The sequence below is a fragment of the Poecilia formosa genome, unplaced genomic scaffold (assembly GCF_000485575.1).
Source record: "Poecilia formosa unplaced genomic scaffold, Poecilia_formosa-5.1.2 Scaffold7, whole genome shotgun sequence".
NCBI classification, from domain to species: Eukaryota; Metazoa; Chordata; class Actinopteri; order Cyprinodontiformes; family Poeciliidae; genus Poecilia; species Poecilia formosa.
In genome coordinates, this window is record NW_006799946.1 from 292,361 (window position 1) to 317,936 (window position 25,576).

Here is a 25,576-nt window from a genome sequence, read left to right on the forward strand (position 1 = left end):
AAAAGGCTCAGTCAGAGAGTTACGGAGGAAATGTTTGTCTGACAATGTGTTGCAATTCTGAAAATTCCAGTAGAATGTGTTTTCACCACCCTTTGTTTAATGTACTTGAACTGTTCAACCTGGGAGCAATGACAACATAATTGCTTTAGCTTGAAGCACATTTTAATAGATAAAGATTTAGTTGGACATAAGCTAACTGCGGCTAAAAGCTGCTAGCAAAAACATCCGCCTTCTTCCTTCTAAGCTGTGAGCCAAGAAGTCACCTAACTCTTGTCCTCCAGTTTCCCACCTTTTTAGAGATCCATGTTTCAGATCTCAGAGGGTAGCTGGTGCTGATGCGTTCGTTCACGCATCAGGGGCATCATGGGAGTTTTTTGGTTGCTGTGTGTTTCCGGCTGGCTGCCCAACTGACTGGCTGCTGCTGCAGGGGATGGAGGCTGAAAGTGATCCAGATGGATCTGGAGCTCCTGCTCTACTAACCTAATATGTCAACAGGGGTTGGGGCGGACTGGGGGAGAGATTTCATAACTTTTTTTTTTTTCCCCCCCTATTGTCCTACATGACACGGATCCGATTTGCTGCCGAGACGTTGCACAAGCAGATCAGACAGGAATGTTGTGAGGACAGAGGAAGAGGAGGAGAAGGAATATAAACAGGATGAGAAATTTTGTCTTTCTATTCGACAGGAGACTGGCTGATTCTACACATCTCAGTATTTTTGAACACCAACAAAAAAAAAATTGATTCATTTATTTTCTATTTTGTCATTTTAGTAAAATAGATGCTTTATAGGTTTTGGTCAGGCATTGTTAGCCATTCAAGCATTATCATACTGTCAGAAGTACTCAAGTGGGCAGGTGACAAGTCTGACGGAAAAATCAAATCAGCATCTGCAGAAGGCTTGTAAGCAGAAGGAAGCATGAAGTGCTCTAAAACTTTCTTGTCGACTGATTCACTTAGGTTTTCCATTACTCTGCTTTTGGATGCTTTCTGTGAACATCCGGTTTCTTTAGCAATGAGTCTTTGTGTTTTTACCGTCCCGCCACTTAGAGTTATAAGTGATGGTTTCCTAGAGAACTGCCAAGTTGGCAGTTTTCCACATCATTGCGTAGCCCCTCGCATGATCAAACATTTCTGTGTTTAAAATATGTTTGTATCGCCTTAATGTAATTTTTTTACATTTTCACATAAACTGAATTGTGGGTTTCATTCATTTTTTGGGGGGGAAAATTCAGCTGATTGGATTTTTCTAAGGATTCTAGATTTTAAAATGTTCCAAATACCAAAAAGGTAGTGAATTAGCCGCTTAACCATATTGTTAAAGTGGAAGTCAGGTTTAGTGCTGATTTATGGAAAACACTCATGTAAAAAAATTAAAAATGGAATGGCTTTTTATTAAAAATGTAAAAGTGTTAGAAGCTGTCAAAAAAAATTGAAGAATTACAAACTATAAAACCGTAAAATTGTCAGTCGGAAAATTTATAGAAACTGTGTGTGTGTGTGTGCTGCAGTTTTGCACAGGGCCCTCTGAAAGACGCGCCAAACCTGATCTGCACGCCTCACACAGCCTGGTACAGTGAGCAGTCTTCTCTGGAAATGAGGGAGGCGGCTGCCACTGAAATCCGAAGAGCCATCACAGGTACGCAGAACATTCACAGATCCCCCTGTAACAGGTGTCAGCTCTGGCTCCGTGACCAGCATTTCACAACAACATCCAGGCTGTCACGTAATCTTGATTTGCATACGTTTAGTCTGCTCGTCGGCGCCATCTAGCGGCTCATTCCATCTTTTTTTGCATTGATTCATCCTCTGCTCTGTGTCCGTTTCACTTGGCAGGACGAATCCCTGATAGTCTACGAAACTGTGTGAACAAGGAGTTTTTCGTTACCACGGCACCCTGGGGAGTTATGGAGCAACCAGGCGTTCACCCTGAGCTCAACGGCGCTGCCTACAGGTAGGAGCGGAAAGTTCTGGAGGGCAGTATGTGTCTTCAAAAGTTGTTCATTTAAGGACAGAGATCATTTTATATAATTTTCTTCACAGTGAACTCGTTTTATATCCGATCCCAATAAGAATCAACGTTGTTTGTGGGTGTGGTGGGACAAAATGTAAAAAACAAAATCAGGGGATACGAATTATTTAGCAAGATACTGTATCACAGAGCCCCCAGATGCTCTCTACCTGTGTGTCCGTTATATTCAGTTCTGGGTTCTTTTATCTCAGCATGTCCACCTCCGTCTCCTTCTTTCATGCAGCCAAGTGAACCAAACTCTCCAAGCTGTAACATCTGGCATCCCCCAAGACAAAATTAATGCCTAGATCAGGAGCAGGTAAATGAGACACCATGGATGGGAAACCTCTCACCTTAAACTCACCTGATGTGTGCCCTCCCCTACCTCTATAGACCCCCCCTTCCTCCCCTTCAAGAACTCACCTGTTTGACTGAACTCAGAGTAGAGCTGGATGGCAGTGAATGTGGGTTTTGAGTGTCCCAGTAAGCATGATGCAATTCAGATGCAATCTCATGGATGGACAGATTTTCTGTAGTTTCCTCTTTCTGGGGTTTTTTTGTTTGTTTGTTTGTTTGTTTGTGGATAATTTCTTTGCTGGTTTATGGGTTTTATTGTGATATTTTTTTCTTCCTAGAAAGCCTTTAGTGCCTCTTCCTTTCAAATATATCACAGAGCCAAATCAGGAACTCCAAATGTTTACTTACTTTAGAATGCCTTCCAAGATCTTTATATAGCTTATGTAAATTAACTTCATGTTAATTCAGTTATTCTCGGTTGAGGCTTAGCAAATATGAGAATTTGATTTAATCTCACTAAAATGAAGAAAATCCATGACTCCCAAATCGGATGATATTAAAAGTAACAAAATGTTTATGTGATTAGGACTAAATAAAAAAAAAAGTGTCACATAAAGACCAATTTTGAGTTTCAAGATGGCCGCTCCTCACATCAACTAAGACGTGGTGAAAACGTTTATTTTACAACACATTCTTGTAGGAGTCCATCTAATATCAATGTTGCAAGATTATGCAACTCTAATCTGAACATATTAAGTCGAGCTTTCATGTGAAAGGTACATTTTAAAACGATGTTTCGTAAGAGGTACGGTGAACAGTAGCTTCTTAAGCATCACCATTTTGAAATTCCGACTTCTTCGACTACGCCGTTCATTCAACTAAGCACCTCTGATGCGTTGAGCTGCACTTTCCACAAACACCACTTCTAATTTGCTCTGCTCGTATTTGCAGACACCACATGTCTGCACTCTTAGGCGTGTGTCTTGTAAGCATGTTTCCACCAAAGGCTACTATTGATGATGCGATGAGCAGCCATGTTGGATCTCAAAATCATCATTTGAAAAAAATCTTCGACTTTCCGAGCAAGTTGGGGGAACATTCCAAATGATTTTTCCGACTACATGTGGAAAGGCCATCGACATTAGCATTAGCATTCTCAGATCATTCAGAACACAATGGTGCACAGACTCTGTACTGTACTTTTCACTCTGTACAGTACGTAGATGTAAGTTGATGATATAAACACGGCAATGGTAAATGTTTAACTGATTGGTTATAAGTTGTCCCTATTGTTGCCCTTTATTCAGCTTGAAATAGCATTTAATATTGACGGAGATAACAGAATAAGTAATCTCAAATGGTTAGCACTTTTAAATTTGTTCAATATATACCGTAGCATAGGGGATTTAGCTTAGCACTTCTTCACAAATTGCTTTCCAACCATTAAGCTAAAGATTTTAATAGCTTTATTTAATTCTGGTACTTCTAAAAGTCTAACTCCCATCAAAGCTGAGCCCTTAAATGCAGGAACTTCTAATAAGTGTGCATCAGTTCCTGAAGAGGCTTCTGTGGTGGAAAAGAGGCAGTAGGATCTCTAGCTGTGTGCTGAAATTCAATATTTTAGCTTACACTGCACTTAACCTCGACTCCTCCGCCGCCAGATATCCGCCGGGTGTTGTTGGAGTGGCTCCAGGCGGCCTCCCGGGGGCGTTAGAGGGCATGGTGCCCGGTGGGGTCCCCATCGCCCACACTCTGCCCTCTGGTACACACCCTTCCCAGGCCCCGTCACCAAACCAGCCCTCCAAACACAGCGAGACCAGAGAGCACCTCACCGAGCAATAGCAGCCGAAGGGATCCGAGCAGCGAACATCTCATCTGACGACGCTCAGAAAAAAACAAAACAAAACCGATCACGAAGTAAACCGACCAACCTGGGGACCAAGAGACAGTGAAAAGCGACACAAAGCGGCTGCCTGTTGAACCAGCCTGGAAATGGGAACTAAGGAAGTGTTACGGGGGAATTTGTACTTTTAAAGTTTCGGTTTTTACTCTGTCCGTTTGAGTTCTGTACCGACTTTACTCTTTGATGATGTTTTTGAGGGTTGTTTTTTTTTTGTTTTTTGTTTTTTTCTCCTCCACCTTGGGGACATGCCTATGATTGTGGACACAGAGTCCAGTGCTTTTAGTGCTCCAGGATGATTTACCTGATGAGACTCTGTTCTGCCTACCCTATACAAACCAGAGCTCACGGGAAATATAGGCCCACTTCTCAGAAGAACAGAAAAAAAAGACCATCCTGTGCTACTGGACCTCATTCATCCCCCTCCAGAACTCCCAACACCTTTCCGATCCCTCCTTTATGTAACAAGTGTGCGTTGTTTAGATTTCTCCTCCCCCCACATTTAAGGCTCAGAAAAGATTTTATTTTGTTTTCTTTTAGCGTGAATGATTAAGAATTTATTATCAACATATATCTATTTATCATTCAAATAAACATGAGATTTGTCATCAGTTCTAATAATCTATAGTGATTTTCAACCCTTTCCTGGCAGCAATTCACAGCTGCAATATCACCATCGCCACCAGGGGTCACTTTTATACTTTGGAGATGTCCACTTTTTGGTAGGTGAACGATATGAGGGTTAAAGATTTAAGTTATATACAGAGGTGTACAGCTACCTCGGTTTTAAAAAAAAAAAAGGGGGAACCTGCGACTACCATCAGTGATCATTCAGGTTCCTGAGTAAATTCACTGCTGGCAGGAAAGGGTTAAAGCACACTTCAGTTCTTAACTCAGGAAAAACACTTTTTTGCAGATTTCCCTCCCATTGAATTGTCATCGCTTGAGTTGTAAAAAGATAGAAAGTTAAGACTAATCCGGTTAGTCTGGATATGTTCTCTCCTCCGTCATCCTCTCCATTGTGGTATTTTTCTATACAAGGTGCATCATATGTTTTTGGTGTTAAAGAGTTTTGAGGAGTCCTGTTAGATTTGTATTGCCTAGTTAAATGTTCCTATAACCATAGTCCTATGTGATCCATCCTCTCTCTCTCTCTCTCCTCCCTCCTTATGGTTTCTTTGTTCTATTCAAGGCCTGGTTCTTTGGGGAACGGGAGGGGGTCGTCCTGTACTCTGTAAGAGCAATAGCTGAAACTCCTTAGTGTCCCGACAATAGCGGAAGAGGCAGCCAGCAGTACGTTTTTGTTTTTAGTGTGAGTATTTGTATTTGTTTCTTGTACAAGGTGAACATTTAGCATTCAGTACAGTTCAAATAAAGAGATGATTCAGAGATCCAGTTGTCGTGTTACTTGATTCCGATCTTTAGGCGCGAGCGACTTCAGAAGACGTCCTGGTTTAGTACGTTTGTTTCGAACGTGACTGGAAGCCTTCCGGGATCTAATCAAATGCATTTATTTTAAATATAGTACAATGAACTATCAAGCCTTCCATCTTAAAAAAAACAAAAAACAAAAACTTTAACTTCTCATGAAAACGACACAACTAGTAGGTTGTGATAATATAAAGTCTGAAATCATGGATGGTATAGTGTGTACATCCTCTGAATTTACAGGCTTTCTTTCCTAAACACTTTGGAAGGCAACATGCAAAGTTAGAAGAAAATATCTTACGGTAGCTTTTACCTCATATGGAGTGCAGGCTGTGTATTCTTCAAACTTATAGGTTGCTTTCTGGAGTTTTCCCACAAACTAAAGTTACTCTAAGCGCCAATATTATGAGGTTTTTTTTTTTTTTTTTTACATACCACTATAGATGTGGTCAAGACCATTACAACCCACATATCCCCAGACTTGCAGGTTATTTTCTGAAAATGACCTGTTGTAGGACTGAACACATCTGTGTTTAACTCTCCATACACTAAAAGTACTCAGTAATGATGCATAGCACAACCCAAGGAAGGTTTTTTTTTTTTTTTATTTTTATTTTAAATCAACCATTATCTTGATAGAATTTGAAAAGTGGTTGCGTTATTTTCCCCTCAATCCTCTAACTGTAATTATTGATAATGTAGCCAATATTTTCCCTGAAGTTACAGGCTACAGTCTAGATTTTTCCTACAACTTTATTTTTTTATTTTAATCTTGGCCCTAGGGAGTACATTATATTGCTGCATTTGTTTTGGTGTTGAAAGGGAAGGGGAATGTATATAATATTGATAAATATCAGTTTTCATCCATATCTCCCCAGATTTTTATATCTGTGCATCCCTAGTTGTATATACCCAAAATATTTGATCTCATATATTACAGGTATAGAATGGAGTTTTTCCTTCATATTCTAAAAAAATAAATAAATTAAAAAAATTCAGAAATTTAATTTAATACTGTCCACTTTTTTTTTTTTTTTTCTGAACTCACTGGTTTAAAATCCAAACACTTTGGATAAAACCCAACCCGGGTTTTGCATTTCTTGGAACTATAACAGTAAATATTGTCAGTCATATTTATCGCAGTCAATATTTTCCCACAAAGTTACAAGTTGCTTTCTGGAATGTTCCCAAAACATCTGTTACTTCTTAAAATCTAATCTTTGAGGTCTGAATATAAAAGTATCTGCACTTTTTACAACATTATTTAAAATGTCAGTAATTATGCGTAATGCATTCCATCTTTTCTCCATAACTTACTGGCTAATTTTTTTTTTTTTTTTTTTTTTTGGATATTTCAGAATATAGTCACAATAAAGCCAAAATTACAAGGCACTTTCAGTACTTTTCATACTCTTGTGTATAAAAATAAGCATCCAATCAGGTCTGACTACATGAGATGAAAAATGTTTTTGCTTTTTAATTAAGGGTTTTTACTATATTATTAATACAAACTATTCTTCAACAAAAAAAACAGTAGGCCTGCTATAAAAATAAAAATATGTAATGTTTCCCGTGGGCAAAAATGTAAAAATATTGATATCGACTTTTTTTTAAAAATGGTAAAGGGAAATTTGGCCATCTACGCCTCCCAAAACCATTCCTTAAGGTCTATTTGGATTTTTTTTCTTCTTGCAATTCCAAAAGATTATATCCAATTTGACATTTCTTAATATTTCCAACCGGATTAATGCTCATATCAAAACAGAAAGAAATAATTTTTAAAAAATCAAGACAAAAATTAAGTGGATGCAAGTGAGTTAAGTTTAATACTAATGCTCTCCACAGAAGAGGCAGAGTGTTTGGTTTTCTCTTTTCCCCGCCGGCGTAATCACCCCTCACTCTTCAAAACACAAACATGAGCTACGAGTTACACATAAAAATGTCAGCAAACTTGAATGTCACCCCCCTTCCCCTTACAAAATGTAGGTTTTTAACTGTGCAAAATGAAATACTTCAAGACAAGGTGAATCAAATAAAACTCGGGTCAAAATTTAAAAGGAAAGCGGGGGGAGCAGAAAGAGGAGAACTAAAAGCCGGGCGTCTGAAATAAATAAATCCGGCATCAATAAGGGCTTTGCGGCAAGATAAGTGCTCAGCGAAACATATTGTTCTTCAACCACTGATGAAACAAATGGAATTGGCATCCTAGCAAATTTCTTCATGGCAAGTGTGTAGATGAAAATGCTAATCTATTGCAGCTTGGGGAATACGGTACATCTTCAGACATATTCTGGCTTTTTTTCTTTTTTTAGCTCTATGAGATAACTAGGTAACAAACGTGGGGGGGGAATGTGAGCCTTGGAATTTGAACTAAGAAGCGTTTATGTGCTTAGAATGGGAGAAGAGGTACGTTCTCTGCAACAGAGCTCACAGAAATCATGCATTATAACAGGGAAGTGGTTTACATTTTGAGGGTGAGTGGGGAGGTGAGGGGGGGAGGAAAAAAAAAAAACAAAACAAAAGCTTAGAGAGCCCAGAACCCAGAGCCTACAATGTCCATTTCAAAGAAGCAAAAGCTCCAACTGGCCTCACTCATCTTCGTCGTCGTCCTCCTCGCCGTCAGAGAGCGAGGTGCAGGGGTGGAGCTGGCGGTATCTGTCCAGCCACTTCTCCACCATCTGGGTGACCAGGGGGTGGTTGCGGCGGCGGGAGCTCTTCTGCATGGCGACCAGGAGGCCTCCGTCCGTCACGCAGCAGTCCAGCCACTCCCTCAGCAGTTTCTCTTGCTGCTCCTCGTTCCCCATCTGGTCGCAAGCAAGCCACGTCAAAACACTTATAAAAGTTTCCTCAAACGTCGTTTACGAGGTGAAACTATGCGCTGAAACAAACTGGAAACTGAAGTCATGTTTTTTTTTTGTTTGTTTTTTTTCTCTCCTCCACTTCTTTTACTCTTTCATTTTATCCAAGCAGAAAATATTCTCTCAAAACTAACTTGTGTTGGCTGAACAAGATTTCTGAACCGTTATTTTGGTTATACATGTTTCTACGATGCGTTTTAAAGAAGCGGCAAATTTCCAAAGCAAGAATGAAAGACATTTGTCCGATCGTTAACACTTCCTGGTAGAAGTTCACTGATGATGTGTGAATAGTAAAGAGTCGAGCCGCAGCGTGCGTTCACCACAGCTGACAGATTCTGCCCCAAGTTTACTTCCTTCTGTTAGAAGAGCTTAGCTTTGAGCCAACAGTCACACATCTGTTCATTGCTGAATGTCACCGCAGTGAGGTGCACTAGCTTTTATTAGATTTATGAAAATGAGAATCTTTGTTTTTTTTGTTTTTTTTAAAGCATCACATGAGACTTCAATAGCCTGCATATGAAAATGACGTCTAGAATTCCTAAAAGCCTTGCTTGTTGAAGAAAATAATTCCATCAAAACGACTGGTGTAAATGGATCTCATTTCACCTAGAACAAAAGTCGATACTTATGGGAATTTAATTATCCATTTTAGCGGAAAAATCAAGTATTGACATGGATGAAGCAGGCTGACGCCACAACACCACAATCTGTAGTGAATTTTGTACAACATTACTTTCTGAGCCAGGAAAGCTATAATGAATGAGCTCTATTAATCTTAGAAATGGTAAACATTTCTCATCAGAATCAAATAAGCATATCAATTGTCAAGCTAAAGAGAGAGAGAGAGAGAGAGAAAATTTGCAGCTACAGGAGTAAAATCAGTGCCCACCTCCTGAGCAGACAGGAAGTGAATGTGCAGCAGCTTCCTCTCGCTGTCCACTAGCGGCAAAAAGGTAACCGTGACGTCGTCGTCAGTATTGAGGTTGGCGCCTGCACCGCGATTGTCGTAACCGTCGTTCTCCATGGCCACCAGGGCGGAGAAGTGTCCCCGTGTGTAACCCAGGGCGATGGGGCTCTTCCAGCAGAAGCTCTGCTCCCATAACAGAGGGAGGTACACACCTGGGGGACGCAAAAAAACACAAATTCAACGAGCTGGGACCGGGCGAACCTGGCGACCCCTCAGACCCCCTTGCAACAAACAGGCTGTCCCACTGTACACTTTATTTTTAAACTGTGTGTGAGAGTCAGCAGGGACAAAGCGCCGGCTCAGATCCGACATCAGAAGCTTTTCAGCTGACTGGAAACAAACAGAGGATTGTTAGCAGAGCAGAGTGTCTGAAAGCAAACTCACACTCTATGCTGCGACTTCTGCCAGAGCACTTCCTGCTGTACACTCAATGCGTTTGTATGTGAAAGCCAGAGGTAGAACTGCATGAAAATATCAACTTGCAAATTTGCTCGCAAAAATAATAATTTAAAACGTTATTTTTATCTGACGTGGAAGAATTCACCAACAAAAAAAAAACAAAAAAAACGTAAGTAAACCACATCGACTAAGATCTGGACTCTTCACCTTGAAAACGAGTGTATCCCAACGTTTCCCCACGGAAACTTTTGTAGTATTTTACTCCGTAGACTATGATGGGTCTTCGAAGAATGTGCGCGAGAACAAAAATGTGGGTCTGCTCCAGGCTGGCCCCGGGCTGAGGGAAAGCAGAGGAGACAACATCTCATTTCACATCTAATATTTATACATTTCCTGTCAGGTGTGTGAGATTTGTGCTTTAGTCTTTCTCCCATTAGCAGTACACAATTATATTTGCTAGAAGCGGTGAAAAACATTCCACTGCTGCAGCACTGTAAGCGGGCTTTTATTACTCATTGTAAGAATGCTTACACATTCTCTCGCCACATTTCAATACTTTTCCAACTTAAGTTTAGAGAGTGTCCAGGCAAAATAACTCGCTTTAAATATAAAATATGCAAAAACCTGGCTGTACGAATGAATGGATAGACAATTTGAAGGATAAATAGAATCACACATGGACCAATCATAGTAGTGTGACACTGCAATGTGATATTTTATTAAAAAAAACAAAAAAAACATGGAGGCAGGGGAGAAATTACATGGATTAGTAGAGCAACTTATTCTCAGAAATTAACAGAGACAATAGGAAGAAAATTAAAAGATACCGTTTTTTTTTNTTTTATTAAAAAAAAAAACAAAAAAAAAACATGGGGGCAGGGGAGAAATTACATGGATTAGTAGAGCAACTTATTCTCAGAAATTAACAGAGACAATGGGAAGAAAATTAAAGGATACCGTTTTTTTTTTTTTTTTTCAAACTTATCTTGACATATGAAAAAGGTGAAACAAATTCTGTATTTTTCCAAGACTGTAGGAAACCAGATTATCAAAGTTTAGAGATTATTTTTAAACTCTTATTTAACAAATTAGCACAGTTTGCCAGGCCAGTTTTACTAAAAACAGCAGGCGTCCTCTGCGTACGACAGAAAATCCAAAATATTCATCTCAAAAGATTTTTAAACGGCTGCCTACATTTCCTAATGCGACGTGTCCCATAACGGACAGTAAAAGTCGAAAGTAACCACAAGATCACCTTTGCTCCATTCAGCCTTCCTGTCATCTGCTTGATGCTTTGTTCTCTTTAGCAAAACTGAACAAACCGCAAGCGTGTCTCAACTCACAGAGAATGGTTTCCTTTTTATTAGCATCCTACATCTGTGCTTCCTCTTCAACCTAACCACCTCCATGATGCAGACAAAAGCAAACTTCTACTCAGTAACAACTGTCCCACTGAAGGGTGGTGTTGCTTTGGGGTCCAACGGTGTTTCATTATGGTGCATTAAGTCACCAGGAAAAAAATAAAAGTTGGATTTCCACCAAGCTTCCAACTGGTTTCTTGGATCATAGCTAGTAGGAACAAGATAAGCAACTTAATTCTCACTGAACAGTGAGACAATTTCATCTTGGTACATTAAACATACAGAGAGTTGCACAAGAGGCAACAGGGGATTAAAAAAAAAAGAAGCATAAATGCAACCTGGTTAAAAAAAAAAAAAAGTCATTTTTTTTTAAAGCAACACAGCAGTTCTGTTTCTGTCTCCATGCCCATCCCTAACCTGCTCATCTTATCTTTGTACTAACTGAATAAGCAGAAAGCAGATTATGCAACTTCTTTCAAATAGACGCAACAATCCGCATCAAAAAGCTTCAAAAGAAACAAAGTGAGACACAAAAAAAAGTGCCATCATCCAACATCATATGTCTGGCACTTTCAGGCTCAGTGGAGGATCTCTAATCAAAGCTTCTGCAGTATTTCTTTATCCTGTCAGAGCAGTGGCTCAGCTAAATCCCCAAATCACGTGCTGAGGAGCAGTGCTGCCTCAGCAGGCGTGTCACTTAAGTAGATCAGCTGTCAATCTGCAGCTATTCTCCTTGCAACTCCATTCATCCACCTCAGTTCTTTGCAAATCTCTTAATAGTACTGGTACGAAAAATAATGCCTAGTCTAGTCGTGCAGTCTAGGCATGCGTTGTTGCGCTTGTTATATATACTGCTCAAAAAATAAAGGGAACACTTAAACAACACAATATAACTCAACTATGATCTGCTGGAGGTCATTTTTGTTATCAGCACATTCAACTTTGTACAGTACAAAGTATTCAATGAGAATATTTCATTCATTCAGATCTAGGATGTGTTATTTGAATATTTCATTCATTCAGATCTAGGATGTGTTATTTCAGTGTTCCCTTTATTTTTTTGAGCAGTGTACATATGCAAAATGACTTTCTATATCTTAGACTAACTGATATTTTCTGTTTCTACAGCATCTGGCAAAAAACAAAAATAAATTTAAAAAAAATATTCCTTGAACTCTTCCACAGTTTGTCAGGTTACAGTCACAGGCCTCAATGCATTCTATTGGGATTTTAAGTGACAAAATAGGCACATAGTTATGAGGTGGAAGGAAAAGGATCCACTTTTTTTTTTAAATTAAAAACTAAAGTATATATTTGTTTCCAGACTCATTTTGCTCTAATTGACCTCAAAAGCCAGTCTTTTGAGGTCATGTCTCAACTTGCACAACAACACTGAACGTTTTACCCACTCATAGAAGTGGCACGATTATAGAAAGCATGCAGCCAAGTAGCCATGTTTAGGTTTTGCCATAGATTTTCAATTGGACTTTGACTGGGCCACATTAAAACCCAAGGATTCTTTATGTTTAGGGTTGTTGTCATCAAATACTATTAGTCCGACTGAAAGACATGTGTACATGTCTTTCAGTCTCAATAAAGTTTTCTTCCAGTGTTTCCCTGAAACATTTTCTTATCCGTCTCATCTAAACAGCCAGTTAACGTTTGATTAAACTGAACTGAAATATAAAAAAAAGCTAAAAAAAATAATAGTGTAAATACTTTTGCGATTACATTATACATAAATATATATTTCTTATTATATATTAGTTTTCTATTTTTTGTAAACATCAGTTATAAAGGAACAATTACCTGGCTGGCTAAGGACAGGATGAAAGCCCAGTCCTCCTGCCACTGCTCTTCTCTGAGGGAGAAATGTAAACCAAAGCTCTGCGAGTACCAGGACTCCCACTCCTTCCAGCGACTGTAAAACCTTTTAAATACAAAGAAAACAAAGAAAGGACCCTTCGTCAGTGATCCACATGATAAATAAATCAAAGCTGTGCACATAATTTATACTTTTTATATGTTGAATCTCTCCCTAAATCTTTAAATCTTTAGAATTTGCCTGCCTAGGATTTATGGAAATAAGCTGCAGAAATAGATCAACAACCTGTGTTTTATTTCAGCAAAGAAAAAGCATAAGAAAGTGAGAAGTCATCCTCACTTATAAAGCTGAAAACAAACGATGAGGAAACCTCAGGGGCAACCGCTGAAAACGGCTTCACGTTTCAGACCAGAACATGTAAATTGGGGAATCTGGCTTCAGTCAGAGTGTTTTCACAGGCTAAACATGATGTTTGCAGTTTTTTTAGTGTCTGTCAAACAGGCCAAAGTAGGTTCACTCTAAAATGGTAAAAACAACATTATCTAGTGTGAATAAAGAAATGTCAAAAGGATTCCCCGGTACTGAGAACTCTGCCGCCTCACCAGTGGGAGCAGTCGTGCAGGCTGTCATGGAGGGTTTTGCGGAGGACGGAGTCCTTGTCGTAGATCCCCCAGGTGGCCTGCAGCACGGAGTCCAGCAGGCAGTCTCCGGCCGTGCGGTTCCACAAGGCGTAGAGACGGCTGTCCAGGCGGGTCCCCAGCTCCAGAGACCAGTTAATAACCGGAGGCTCCTCTTCAAGTTCTATGGACAGAATGACAAATGGTTGATGATGATCTGTCTTGAAGACTACAAAACAATGAATATTCCTTCAAACCAGGATTCATTTGAAACTTAAAACTTAAACGGTTTTAAGAAAAATGTAATTTTTCCTCATGTAACAAAAGGCTGATTCAGAAGGTTTTCAAGTAGCCGTTTTATTTGCTTCCGATTTCTCCAATAGACAGTCGGCTTACTGCTTACTCTTTCACTCCAGATATCAGATATGAAAATAATAAATGAATCCCAAATACCTTTCTGCACATCTCGGTCTAGCACGTCGTCAAACAGCTTCTCCTGAACAGCAGGGGGCAAGTCCTCGATATCTGCCGGAACACAGGGGGAACGTTTGTTTTCGTGGCCGTTGGTTAGTGATTGGACTGTGAGCGGAGAGAGCAACATCAACTCCACAGTAATGGATCGCAGAGGGGGGGGATGCTCTTTGCACTTCCATTCCCCTCGTGACATTTAGTCGATGGTGCAGTGTAAACACTGCGGCCCGGCGCAGGAGTGTGCGTTTCTGTGTGCATCGAGCTGAGGCGACAGAGAGCGAGAACACAGCCGGCTATTTTCTGGTTCGGTATTGAACCGTACGGCTTTTTTCGGAGAGACCGAACCCCGCAGCTGGCCTCGGGCAAAAATCATTCGGCAGTAACAATAACTGGCATCACACACACATGCACATTACAGACGCACAGCCTCACATCTAACGCTACGGTGCTTTGTAATCTTTTATTCAAGAAGTTCTGAGTCATGATGTTGGCTGTTCTGTTGTCAGCACTGTTCCGACCTGGAAAGCACAGATCAGGATTTTCTTTTTTTTTTTTTCCTCTCCTGCCTGCACTAGTCATGTCTTTTAGTTGTTCCAGTCCGATACGACATAAAAGTTAGCATACATGTTGAAAAACATTCAGGATGCCGCAGTATCCGTTTGTCATCATGACAAAGAGATTTTATTTCAACGCGAGTTTCAGTCTGATAGTCTTGACAGTCTTAGTCACAAATTTCACATGAGTTAACTTTGTGACTCAGGCTACTGCAGTAAGATGTCAGCTAAAGTTTACATCTTCAGATCTAAACACCAGGCTCTTACAAAAACTTCTTAAATGAACTGAAGCTTTTGCTCCTTTGGTGGTCAAGTGAAGTGCTAGGCTGACATTGGTCAATTTCCTCTCTGTTTTGATAAGACCTGCAGATAATTTGTTCTAGTTCAAACAGAGGTTGGAGATAAAAGTTGCTAGAAATGTACAATTTTCTTTGACTGTCCGTAAAATGCCTCGGGTCCCAGGATCTCTCTCTCTGAGCAAATCTTTTACCAAGAAATTTGTCAGCAGAAAAGGAAAGCTATAAAACAGAATCGTAAGCAGCTGCAGCAAACACAGCATCTTTTCTAAGGGTTTAAAAAAAAAAAAACAACACACACACACACACACACACACACAGATTTCTAAAATAGCCCTACGCTTTTGACAAGTTCCACTGTATTAACAAGATTAATCCATTTCAGTCAAAAAGGCAGCGTTTTATTGCACGTGAAAATTTGGTCACAATGTAAACTCACAGATGAAAACGAATCACTAATTCTGCCTGTTGGAACTAAAAGATAATGTAATCAATTGTTCAATACCTTATTATAAAGCGTACAAGGGACAAAAAAAAAACAAAAAAAAAAACGTGTAGAGAAGCTGCAAGTGTCGGCGTGTGATGAGTACCTGCAGGCAGGGTGAAGGTGACCAAGTCAGTGAGAAAGTAACAGGCAAAGTCTCCTTTGCGCTGATGAAGGGAAGCCGCGATCTCCCTCCGGATCTGCTCCGTCAGCTCAGGACACACCATGGAGGGAATGCACTTCGCTGCCTGCTGGTTCACCTTAAACAAGAACAGGATGTTGAATGGCTGGAAATTACGTCGTCTTTGTCAAATCATTCATTTGTTATAAAGACGGCTCGGGAACTTTTAATCCAGTGCGAGTAATTTTCTGTAGAGATGCAATTAATATTAGCAATACAACAAAACACTATGTACAGATTAAGAACTCCTTTCAAAATATATATATTTCCCCCCCCCATTCTTTCTGTGATAGCCGGGACTTAGAGCGGATAATAGGCTCAGGTCACCAAGCCGACATGGTCCCAAGTTATTGGAAGCTTAAGGTTACACAGCCAGAATTTAATTTCTCCCTTAAATGGCAAAATATACAGATTACGTTCTTGTATTATAGGTAAATGTTTTACATATTAATAAATGCATTTCTCAATGTTGTCAGGTTACTTAAAGTTTAAAACAGCTACCCAAGGACAACGTCTCCTTTGGGATATATTTAAAGTTGGAATGAGACAAAACATGCACGTTTTGTGAAAAGTGAGAAATTTTAGAGCCACAAAAACTTCAGCAAACAGGAAGGCCAGCTGCTCTTCTCCTCCAAGCTTTCAACCATCATCTTCCATGGGAAATGTAGGCTCTGGGAATATCAGCAAACTGGTGACAAACTGTGACTTACAATAAGAACATTTATGGCGTAGAAAATATACAGGGACGGCTACTTAAGTTAGCGAAGCCAATTGCCCTAACCTAACTGCCAATTTAAAGTTGTTGAGAACAGCTAGTAATGGTCACCGTCTTATGTTCTTGACATAATTTAACCAAAGCAGCAAACTCTTATTTATGTAGGCTGTTTGGTGAAACTTCTTGGTTTCTTGTGTACACACAGCAGTGTCGTTTCTGCTCATGAATGACAAGAGGATGTAGCTGCTTTTCACTTTATTTTAACCAACAGTTCACACCACAAAAAAACCCACAGAGCAGACAGTAGCAGTCTGTGGAAACCAGTAACGTTTTGAAGTGTGTCTAGTCTCCTTCCACCTCTGCAGCTCACGCTTAGGAGCTCTGTGACTGACGATGAATATGAAGATTAAATTATAATCTTTATGCCGTGATGAACTCTGTACACATAAATAGAACGATGACATATGCACATTATGCAGCAGTATTACTGACACTTTCAGCATGGTTTATTCATAGTAACGTGTACTTCACAAAGGCCAAAAGTAACACTTAATGTTTGAGTAAAGGAGTTCTGGATCAGAAAATATTAATAATCGGCAAACAATTGGGATGCAGCTATCATGATCAGAACTTAAAAGAATAGGATAGGTCCCACTTTGCACAAGAGGGAACATTTTATATAAAATGAGGGTTTTACCATTTCAAAATAAAGGCGCAATTATCACAGAGCTGATATTTTAAACTTAGTTTAGAATTGCATATCAGTATTTAGACTAATTAATGTTGCTAGTCTTGTACTGTAAATAGTTACTAGTTAACTGTGATCCCTCCCAACATCCACACTTTGTAAATGCTACACCACTTGTATTTAGTGATATTCACATCCAACACTTAATTCCTGTGCATTAATAAAACTACTCTATAAATCAACGCAAACCAGGGAAACAACTAGCAAACAACAAGACAATTAACATAAAACTAAAACCAATAATTGCAGGCTTAGTTAATCTAATTCTTACTGAGGGCCTTGTTTCACCCTCCGTCTTCCAGTATCACTGCTTCCTCTGGCTATAGGACCCTCCAACTCTGCATTAACATCCCCATTAGGAAGAAGTGACTGAAGCCAGGCTAATCCTCCATGTAATCCTTAAAGAGCACTTCCACTGCAGATACAGACATCCGGTTTGCACGGTGAACTGTGGGGAATAGGAAGTAATAACGCATCATTTCCCAACCTGGGGGTCCATGGAGAGCTCACTGGGGACCCTTTGCTGCCAATAAGACTGTCAACATGTCTTGTACACCATGACAACCTCAGTCCTCGAGGGACTGGTGCCTTGCAATTCTTAAATGCGTCTTTGGTCCAACACACCTTTATGTAATGAACCTCCTTGGCATCAATTAAGTCCTGCTAATGACCCAATTATTCAATTCAGCTGTGAAGAAGCAGAGACATCTAGAAGTTGGAGGTCACTTTAAAATGCAAAATAAGGCACCCCCATCTATTTTGCCATTTATGGTGACAGTCAGATCATATTTATAAGATGTTTCCTCAGACCACTGACCGGCAAGGCTTTACCTGTTCATTCAATTTATCAAACTTTAAAACTCAAGATCTGGTAATGCATCAGTAAAATCACAAAATATGGATTTTTTTTTTTCCAAGTTTAAATGATTACATAAGGGCTTTATGACCAATGTTTGTTCCAATTAAGTCCTTAAACAGAAAACCGAAACAACTCTCCCAAGACTGAAACTGCTGTTCAAACCTCAAAGAAACCATATTTTATCAGGCAGAAAACTTTAACCTTGAAGTGATATCTTAAGGTAAAAATAACCAAAATTCTAACTAAATAAACAGCAGCTGCTTTTTCTGGCTGTCAGACAAAAAAAAAAACAAACAAAAAAAAAACACAAGCTTAACAAAGGGATGTCTGTGTTCCAGCTTCCTCACAGAGCATGGCTTCAGTCCAAGCGGGTGAAGCTAATAAAAGTCTGCAGTCGAAATGCTTACCTCTGTCAACAAAATAGCTAGCATGTCCTGCCTCTGGAAGCGAATGGCCAGATGGACCAGAGTGAAGCCCACGTCAAACGCAGAGGAGCGGTTGAGGAGCTGGACCTCGTCAGCGGTGAGCTGCCGAGCGATGTCGCCTCCGGACGACTTGTAGGCTTCCACTGCGGCCAGGTCTCCTTCTACGACTCCTACACCAGAGGCAGGAAGACGGCAAGGTCACAAAAAAAACAAAAAAAAAAACAGCATTAAAAACACAAAGTAAATAAAAGCCCTTTCAGCAGGATAATACAATCCTCATTGGTCCATCAGCTTCATACAAAACTTCATCTGTCTGATATTAAACTACTGTTAGTCAGTCTGTTAACAGCCTGAGAATCTCGGGAGTGTTTAGTCTGAATGCATATGACTGACATTAAAAATAAATAAATAAAACCTGTGATTGCATTATTTGACCAATCAATCTTTAATAAGAGTCAAACAAGGGAAAATTGACCAATTCTGACTTTGGACCAACTGAGTGGGACACATTTACCAATACCGTCACAGAAGTGAGAAAACTCATTAACTTTATCTCTTGGATCAGCATCATGGCTAACAAAAGACGGCATGTAAAAGCAACTTTAGTCTGAAAGAAATGCCAAAGACAACATTTGCAGTTTAAAATGGACAAAATAAAGGTAAAAAATGACTGCACTGCAAACGTAGATCTTGATGTCAGTTAACAGTTTGGATGACCTCTAGCTGTAGCGTCCAGCAAAGCTAGCGTGAGAACAGCTTTCGCACAGTCGCGGGGAGCAGGCGAAACCCTGCAGCCTAAACGCAGAGCCGTCAGATGGCTGTGTCAGGCAGAGGACGGCCTGTGCGGATTAGTGTTACCCCCTCTAATTCTGGACCCTGTGGGCAACATCTGCGATGAGTGAAAAGTGCAACAGCTAGATGGCACGCGGGGCACCAAGGCGCTGGAAAACTCAAACAGCTTCTCTGCAGCGAGGAGGTTCTTTCTGCCAGGAAACAGGGTGGCTGCTGCGAGTGAGTCAAACCCGAGAGCCGTCCAGTCTCATTTTACACACGCCGAGTGACATTCTGCAAACACGCATCTATAACGAGGCACTAAATGACTCCAGCTGGCACATTCTGTAACAGCACCAGAGCTGAAAAGGAACTTGTAAAATATTAGATTACTTTTTTTTTTTTTCCCCTCTATAAAAGTTGAAATGTTATCTCCAGATTTTCATTTGTGTTCTTTGCTAAAGAGCATCAGGTACAGAGTTAACTTTAGACGGTAATTGTGTTTACATTCCCGGTCCTATTTGTTGATTGTTTTCAACTTCACTCACAGTATTTGTGATGTGGACAACTAGTGATTAAGAGGAGAAAAAAAAAAACTAAAGACAACCAACCAACATAAAAATTCCTGTACATCCACTACCTAAAAGAAACAGTGATCAGGACTTTTCAAATCAAGACTTGAACGGTTAATGGCGAGTTCACCTGATTCCGATTTTTTAAGAATTAAAATATAAGAAAGCATAAAAACAGTGTTCCTATTAAGTAGCAAAAGAAACAGACTGCATGTGTGAGAGCAACTGCTGCACAAAATGACTACTATCATTATAAAACAGAATTATGTACAGTGGACCCCCCACATGTATTTCTCTGTAGAACTCAACTCCAAATTGTTTGCGGAAAAACCTACACAGAGATGATTTTTATTTTTTTTTAACAGAGTGTATCCAAATATATTTTAAAGGAATGAAGCTTGGGAAGCTGAAAATCCAAGACACAATGCTGCCTCATACTCTATTGGCTGGCATTTCCACAGGAGCCAATCCAGGAGCACCGTTTATTTTCCTTGGCACTGATTGGTTGAACCCCAAAGAGCAGCGATAAGGAAGACTGTTGATGTTAGCTTCTGCTGCAGCACCAAGACTGTCTCCATGGTGCTCATTAAGAAATATTAAGGTAAATTTGGTGTTGAACTAATAAACTAGAGAATTTTAAGCATTTTTTGGAGGGGGTTTCAAATATTTGCGGATTGTGAGCCTCGAATACAATTGCTGATATTGATACTGAAAATGGCTAACATTTCGTCTTTTTCGATAATTAAAAGTTTAAAGAACTTGTTGTCAGTGGAACCTGGTCGTTAAAAACAACAACAACAAAACAAAAACAGAAGCTGGCAATCGTTCAGGTGACTCTTGAACCAAAGGGACAGAGATTCTGGCTCGACTACAGATGTCTAATGCAGCAGAAATATGAGGAAACAACACATTGAAGTGAGACTTGAGTTCTCAGACCAAAGGAAGTGCTTGGCGTCTTGGTCAAACTGCGCCGCTTGATTCGGACACTTCCTGCTTAGAAACGGCACAAGGAGAACTAGTGAGTCAGCTGCCTCTGTACATGTGCTAAACCGACTAAAAGTAGTACTCCTAGCACAGCTGTAGTGATTTCTAATCCTCAACAGCAAGTTAGGGAGGTGCAGCCGTGCAAAGGTCAAGAGTGCACTGCTGGTCACGTGTTGCTTTGCCTTCAGGTTTTCTGTTGTTGGCAGTTTCTCATGTTTTTTTGGCGAGGCTATTTTCGTCTGCCGGAGGTCCGTGCTCGGGACATAAGCGCCACTGTTTACAGGGCGTGTTGACTCGCAGCCAAGAGGGACTCCGGTCACAGGCTCCACTCTCACTGCTCTGCCCAGACGCCCCATTCAGCCCCACTCGAGAGATTCTCAAAGATCCTCTCAGTGGCACATTGAGAACATACTCAGCCTCAAGGTTAAATTGGACCGAATTTCAACTATTTATTTATTTTTTTGTTTGTTTAACATCGTTACTACTCAAAAAAAAAATTAATAATAAATGTGTATCCTCCATCCTCCGAACCCCTTCCTCCACTTTACCAACAGTGCGGATTAAGCTCAAAAGCTCATCCTGTGCCAGAAAACCAAATAATTTCGATGAAATAAAACACTAATTCTGATCAAAGTTGCCAAATATGCATAAGACTACGCCCGAAGCTTCATAAAGGACTTTGTACTGGGTGTTACTGGGGTTGTATGTATAATTGCAACCTATGTTGATTAGGGGAAAAACAAAAAATAACTGTTTCTTTACCTAAACCGAAAGTGCAATAAGAAAAGTAAACGCTTACCAGCACACGCACTAAGAAAGAGCCAGTCAGTTTTCCTCATCCGGTTCCTGATCTGCTTCAGCTTCTTGAAGTTGACCTCATGCTCCTCCGTGCTCATGGCTCCAGCTGCGACCTCGATCCTCTGGAAGTCTTCCCTCTTGGCCGTAGGAGGGGATCTCCTCTGAAGCTGGCTGCCGCTGCAGCTGCCCCTCCACCGCGCCGCGTCCTGCTCGATGATCAGGGGACAGGACTGCGGGGGCTCCGGGAGCCCCCCTGCTTCCTGGTTGTTGGGTTTGGGGAGGTCACACATGACACACTTTGTAGTTCTGGGCAAGTTCTGGTAAGTGCAAGCTGTACATGTCCAGTGTTGCTGGTGCGTGTTGAGTCTGTTCCGGTCGTTATATTCCTCGCACGTGTCCACGGGGGAGTGGATGCTGGAGGGGCGGCAGCCTGCGTTGGTACCCGAGGTCTGGGGCGACTCCGTCGGGCTGCCGGTCCGCGGTCGCTGACACAGGCACTGCGTGCAGCGAACGGCGCGCGGCCAATTCAGGTACGTGCACACCTGGCAGGACCATTTGCCGGCGAGCTCAGCCACGCCGGACGTCCTGACTCTGGGTCTGGCGCTGGAGTCCGGGCAGATCAGGAGGCTGCTCTCGCTCCCAGTTCTAGCGGGATTCCACTCCGGACCGGGATCGGGTTCGGGGATGTTTCTGTACGGCTCCTCTGTAATGATGGGCCCCGTTAACCTCGGCGCGCGGCACATTGTGCACTTGACAGCAGACGGCCAGTTCTCATAGGTGCAGTAGTCGCAGGCCCACTTCACCCTTTGTTCCGTCATTGTGGGTTGCTTTTTCCTGGTGGGTAAAATCCAGCTTCAAGTGAGACAAAAAGAAAGAGCTTGTCAGACTTTGCAAAACTTCTATTGAAAGTTTTATTTGGGATTCAACTAGAAGCGCATTTCTTCAGAATTTTTTCAAATATAGATAAGAATGGAAAAATATGACTGAGTAAAAAAACATTGTGCTTCCAGAGTTTCTATACGACTTTATATGAAACATTAACAGTTATAAGGTGGATATCTTTTTTGTTCATCCACCACATCAGTCTCGAGTAGGAATGGGACGGTTACCAAGACGTTAAAAAGTTACAGGCTCTAAACTGCTAAAATCTTTCATCATATAGTTTAAAGATCTTTTAATGGGATGCCAGAGAAAGTTTCCCTTTAACAGAGTGCAGGCCCTTCCCCTCCTGATGATGGACGCTACCGGCCTGGTGGAAGACAAATGTAGCTGTTGGGCAATAGTCCCATGTGGGAAACTAAAGGAGCACTGGCTATTACATTGATTAGCTTTTATTTAATTAAAAAAAAAACAAAAAAAAAACAGAGATGCTGTTTTAAGCTACAATTGGTAAGCTAAGTTCGTTAAACTGAGTCAATATCTGGTGTTTATATATAGGTTTGTCTATAAAAGCAGAATGAAGGTTCAGTTTTCTAACACTCAAACTTACTGAACTGTTGCAAATCAGATTTTCCAAGTTGTCAAATTGACATGGAAGCTTTTTGACAAAACCAGTGAGGTGTGTGGGTTACATTGCAAGTAAAATTCAGTACATTGGTTTTGCTCATGGTTGAGCTCTATGAGAAAGTACAGCTAATGGTAAAATAATGACATAAGATCAGAGGTGAAGGTTTTAAAAAAATGAGTTAAAATCATGGGTATCACATGATGGGAAACTTTTGAAGTTTTGTAAAGTTCTTCAAATGAACCAAGAAAATATTCCAACTAGATAAGTTTTGAAGCTAGAAACCAAAATGTAATGTTTTTGATCGTTTATTCAATGTTGCATGACTCTTGTGTTTTTGTGTTTAATGATTTAAAGCACTTTGAAATGCCTTGCTGCTGAAATGTGCTATACAAATAAAATTTGATTTGATTTGATTCAAGCAAGCTACAAACGCAATGTTAGGCAGCCGACTCCAGGCTGGCTACACAACCGGATAGCCCCTCTAACCAGATAATAACAGCTTGCTATGCCCTTGTTAATCTACAAAGAGCAGAGCAGGGAAAATCTGAGTCATTGCTCTGTACAAAATAACAAAAAACAAAATGCTGACAAAACAAAATTGCAAGAATTTGTTGGATCTTTGTTTTGCAGCAGTAAGACGAGTTTCATGTCTGCAAAGACATTTTAGAGGAAAATCTCATAGCTGAAAATTGGAGGAAAAAAAATTATCGATATTTACAAGTAGGTTTTTTTTATTATTATTATTTTTGCTTAGAGATAAAAACTCTGAAATCAACAGAGAGCTCTGTTAAATTGTGGGAGTCTGGCATTTTCACAGCTCGATACATACGTGCGAACCCTTTAAATGCTTCGCATTTTTGCGAATTTCTTCCTCAAAATGTGGCAGCTTGTAATTTCAACATAGGTAAAGCAACACAGTAGTTGTATGTTATCAGTGGCAGTGCTGAGTTTGTGCAATAGTGTGGATTCTTTGTTTGGATTTTCAGCCTTCAGCATAAGCTTGCTAGCTGGCAAGCTAACTTCGTAGCGAATGAACGTTCGCCAAGTATCGACAAAACACCGACAGTCATCTGCTAGGGCACAAACACAAAACCGTTACCTAATAAGGTAAATAAAAATGCACTATATTACCGTTTCGTGACAGTGTTAGCCTCTTGAAAGCTGGTGAAAACCACAACAAATCCTTCCCGTCCAGCTTTTACCCCTCTCCACCTCCGCCTCCTCCTCCTCCACCACGTCTCCCCTCCTCCTGCTCAATCAAACCTTTCCCAGTCCGAAATACTCCGTCTGTCTCTCACATGTTCACCTTTACAAACCCAACGACACCTCGCAGTACAAAGACAGACTCTCGGAAGTCCGCGACTCACGGTATAAATTCACAGCTCTCCATGGTTTACAACTGTCCCCGTCTGGTTTAATGGCGGCGACAGCTAGACAAATGAGGAGAACAGCCAAAATAAACGCAAGCATGGTGTCGTCACCAATCATCTGGCTGAGGGCTGGGATGCCTTCAGGAACCGACGGAATTTTTGGTATCGCAAGATTTCACATTGGTACGCATTTTTTGTGTCATACAACAACTTTTAGAGATAGATTGATTGATAGATTGATAATCACTCTCATCTCATTCATTTGTCCTCAATTACGCCCCTGTTTAAAACTTATATCACTTGTTATTTAAATACGTTCGGGTGCATTCCTCCACGGTTAGCCGGGGGACGGCTTGGGAAGTTATGACGAAACGGAGTAGGAGGAGTTACCCTCCTTTATGGAAGACAAGAGGTAATTGATTAAAGCCACGGGTCACAGACACACACATCGACATTGACAGTGGAGAGTTAGATGCCACTATGTTTTTAATAACAAGTGAACGATGTATTATCTTGTCTAATATAGAAAAAGATAGCTTTTTTCACTTGCTATTCACAATGCATCACAAAATATTCTGGAATATTGGTAGAGGTGAAGAAAATGTAATCTTAAACAAAGCTGTGACAGATAGTTATAGCTGTTAAACAAGTTTCCTATAAATAGCACTTAAGTAACAGTATCATGAAGTGTTGCTGTGCTGCATACCTTGCTCGTATTTAATAAAGGGAACTGATTACTATTTTTAATCATTTATATTAAAGCATGCAAATGTTTCATCAACAGCAACTGAAAAGCTGAATATATATTTTTTTCAAAGCAGAAACAAAGAACATGATTTATCATTTATCAACCTCCGTGTTCTTGTTTGTTTTCTTTCTGATAAAACTGAAAATACTAAAGGAAATTCTTCAAAATACTCCTCCAGTCATTTCTTCCTGAAACACTATTTTCATCTATATTGTCAGTGTCAAGTTTACACTGAAAGGTATTAATACAAGACTAACATTTATCGTCAACTAATCATCTTATTTTTAATTAACTGCCTTTAAATTTCATTATAATATGTATTTTTTGTCTTAATAATATATAAATGATTAAGCCATGAATTATCTGCAACTCGATACAACCAATATGAATTTTGTGTCTTTACAATGCACAATTTATAAAGACACAATGA

General features: G+C 40.3%; 2 protein-coding genes across 7 annotated transcripts in view; one reads left to right on the forward strand and one right to left on the reverse strand.

Moving 5' to 3' along the window:
• The window catches only part of LOC103150461 (C-terminal-binding protein 2), a 115,802-nt gene extending 110,356 nt beyond the window's left edge, over nt 1–5,446 (forward strand). For 5 of the 6 annotated variants that reach the window (XM_007570106.2, XM_016680731.1, XM_007570090.2 and 2 more), the window contains 3 exons: nt 1,512–1,639; nt 1,837–1,954; nt 3,970–5,446. In XM_007570106.2, coding sequence (XP_007570168.1) covers nt 1,512–1,639; nt 1,837–1,954; nt 3,970–4,150 — 427 coding nt within the window. In that variant the 3' untranslated portion in view covers nt 4,151–5,446. Of the gene's footprint in view, nt 1–1,511; nt 1,640–1,836; nt 1,955–2,255; nt 2,331–3,969 lie in introns of all 6 variants that reach the window. The other variant, XM_007570098.2, reaches the window with a different exon arrangement.
• Nucleotides 5,447–7,930: 2,484 nt separating this feature from the next.
• zranb1a (zinc finger, RAN-binding domain containing 1a) lies at nt 7,931–24,497 on the reverse strand. Its single transcript, XM_007570135.2, has 10 exons — nt 24,160–24,497; nt 21,523–22,373; nt 18,379–18,566; nt 15,575–15,728; nt 14,117–14,188; nt 13,649–13,847; nt 13,031–13,151; nt 10,068–10,197; nt 9,384–9,613; nt 7,931–8,440 (listed from the first exon to the last, which is right to left on the reverse strand). The coding sequence occupies exons 2-10, from the start codon at nt 22,337–22,339 to the stop codon at nt 8,225–8,227; spliced, it is 2,127 nt and encodes a 708-aa protein (XP_007570197.1). The 5' UTR covers nt 22,340–22,373; nt 24,160–24,497; the 3' UTR covers nt 7,931–8,224.
• Nucleotides 24,498–25,576: the final 1,079 nt, after the last annotated feature.

What these genes read in the sequence shown, in the direction of transcription:
- zranb1a (XM_007570135.2), bottom strand. Translation starts at nt 22,339, where the DNA reads ATGACGGAACAAAGGGTGAAGTGGGCCTGCGACTACTGCACCTATGAG. An exon ending in AGACCGAGATGTGCAGAAAG is followed by an intron (nt 13,848 to 14,116) that starts GTATTTGGGATT and finishes TTCTGTCCATAG; the next exon opens with AACTTGAAGAGGAGCCTCCG. An exon ending in TCCTGTCCTTAGCCAGCCAG is followed by an intron (nt 10,198 to 13,030) that starts GTAATTGTTCCT and finishes GCTTTCCCTCAG; the next exon opens with CCCGGGGCCAGCCTGGAGCA.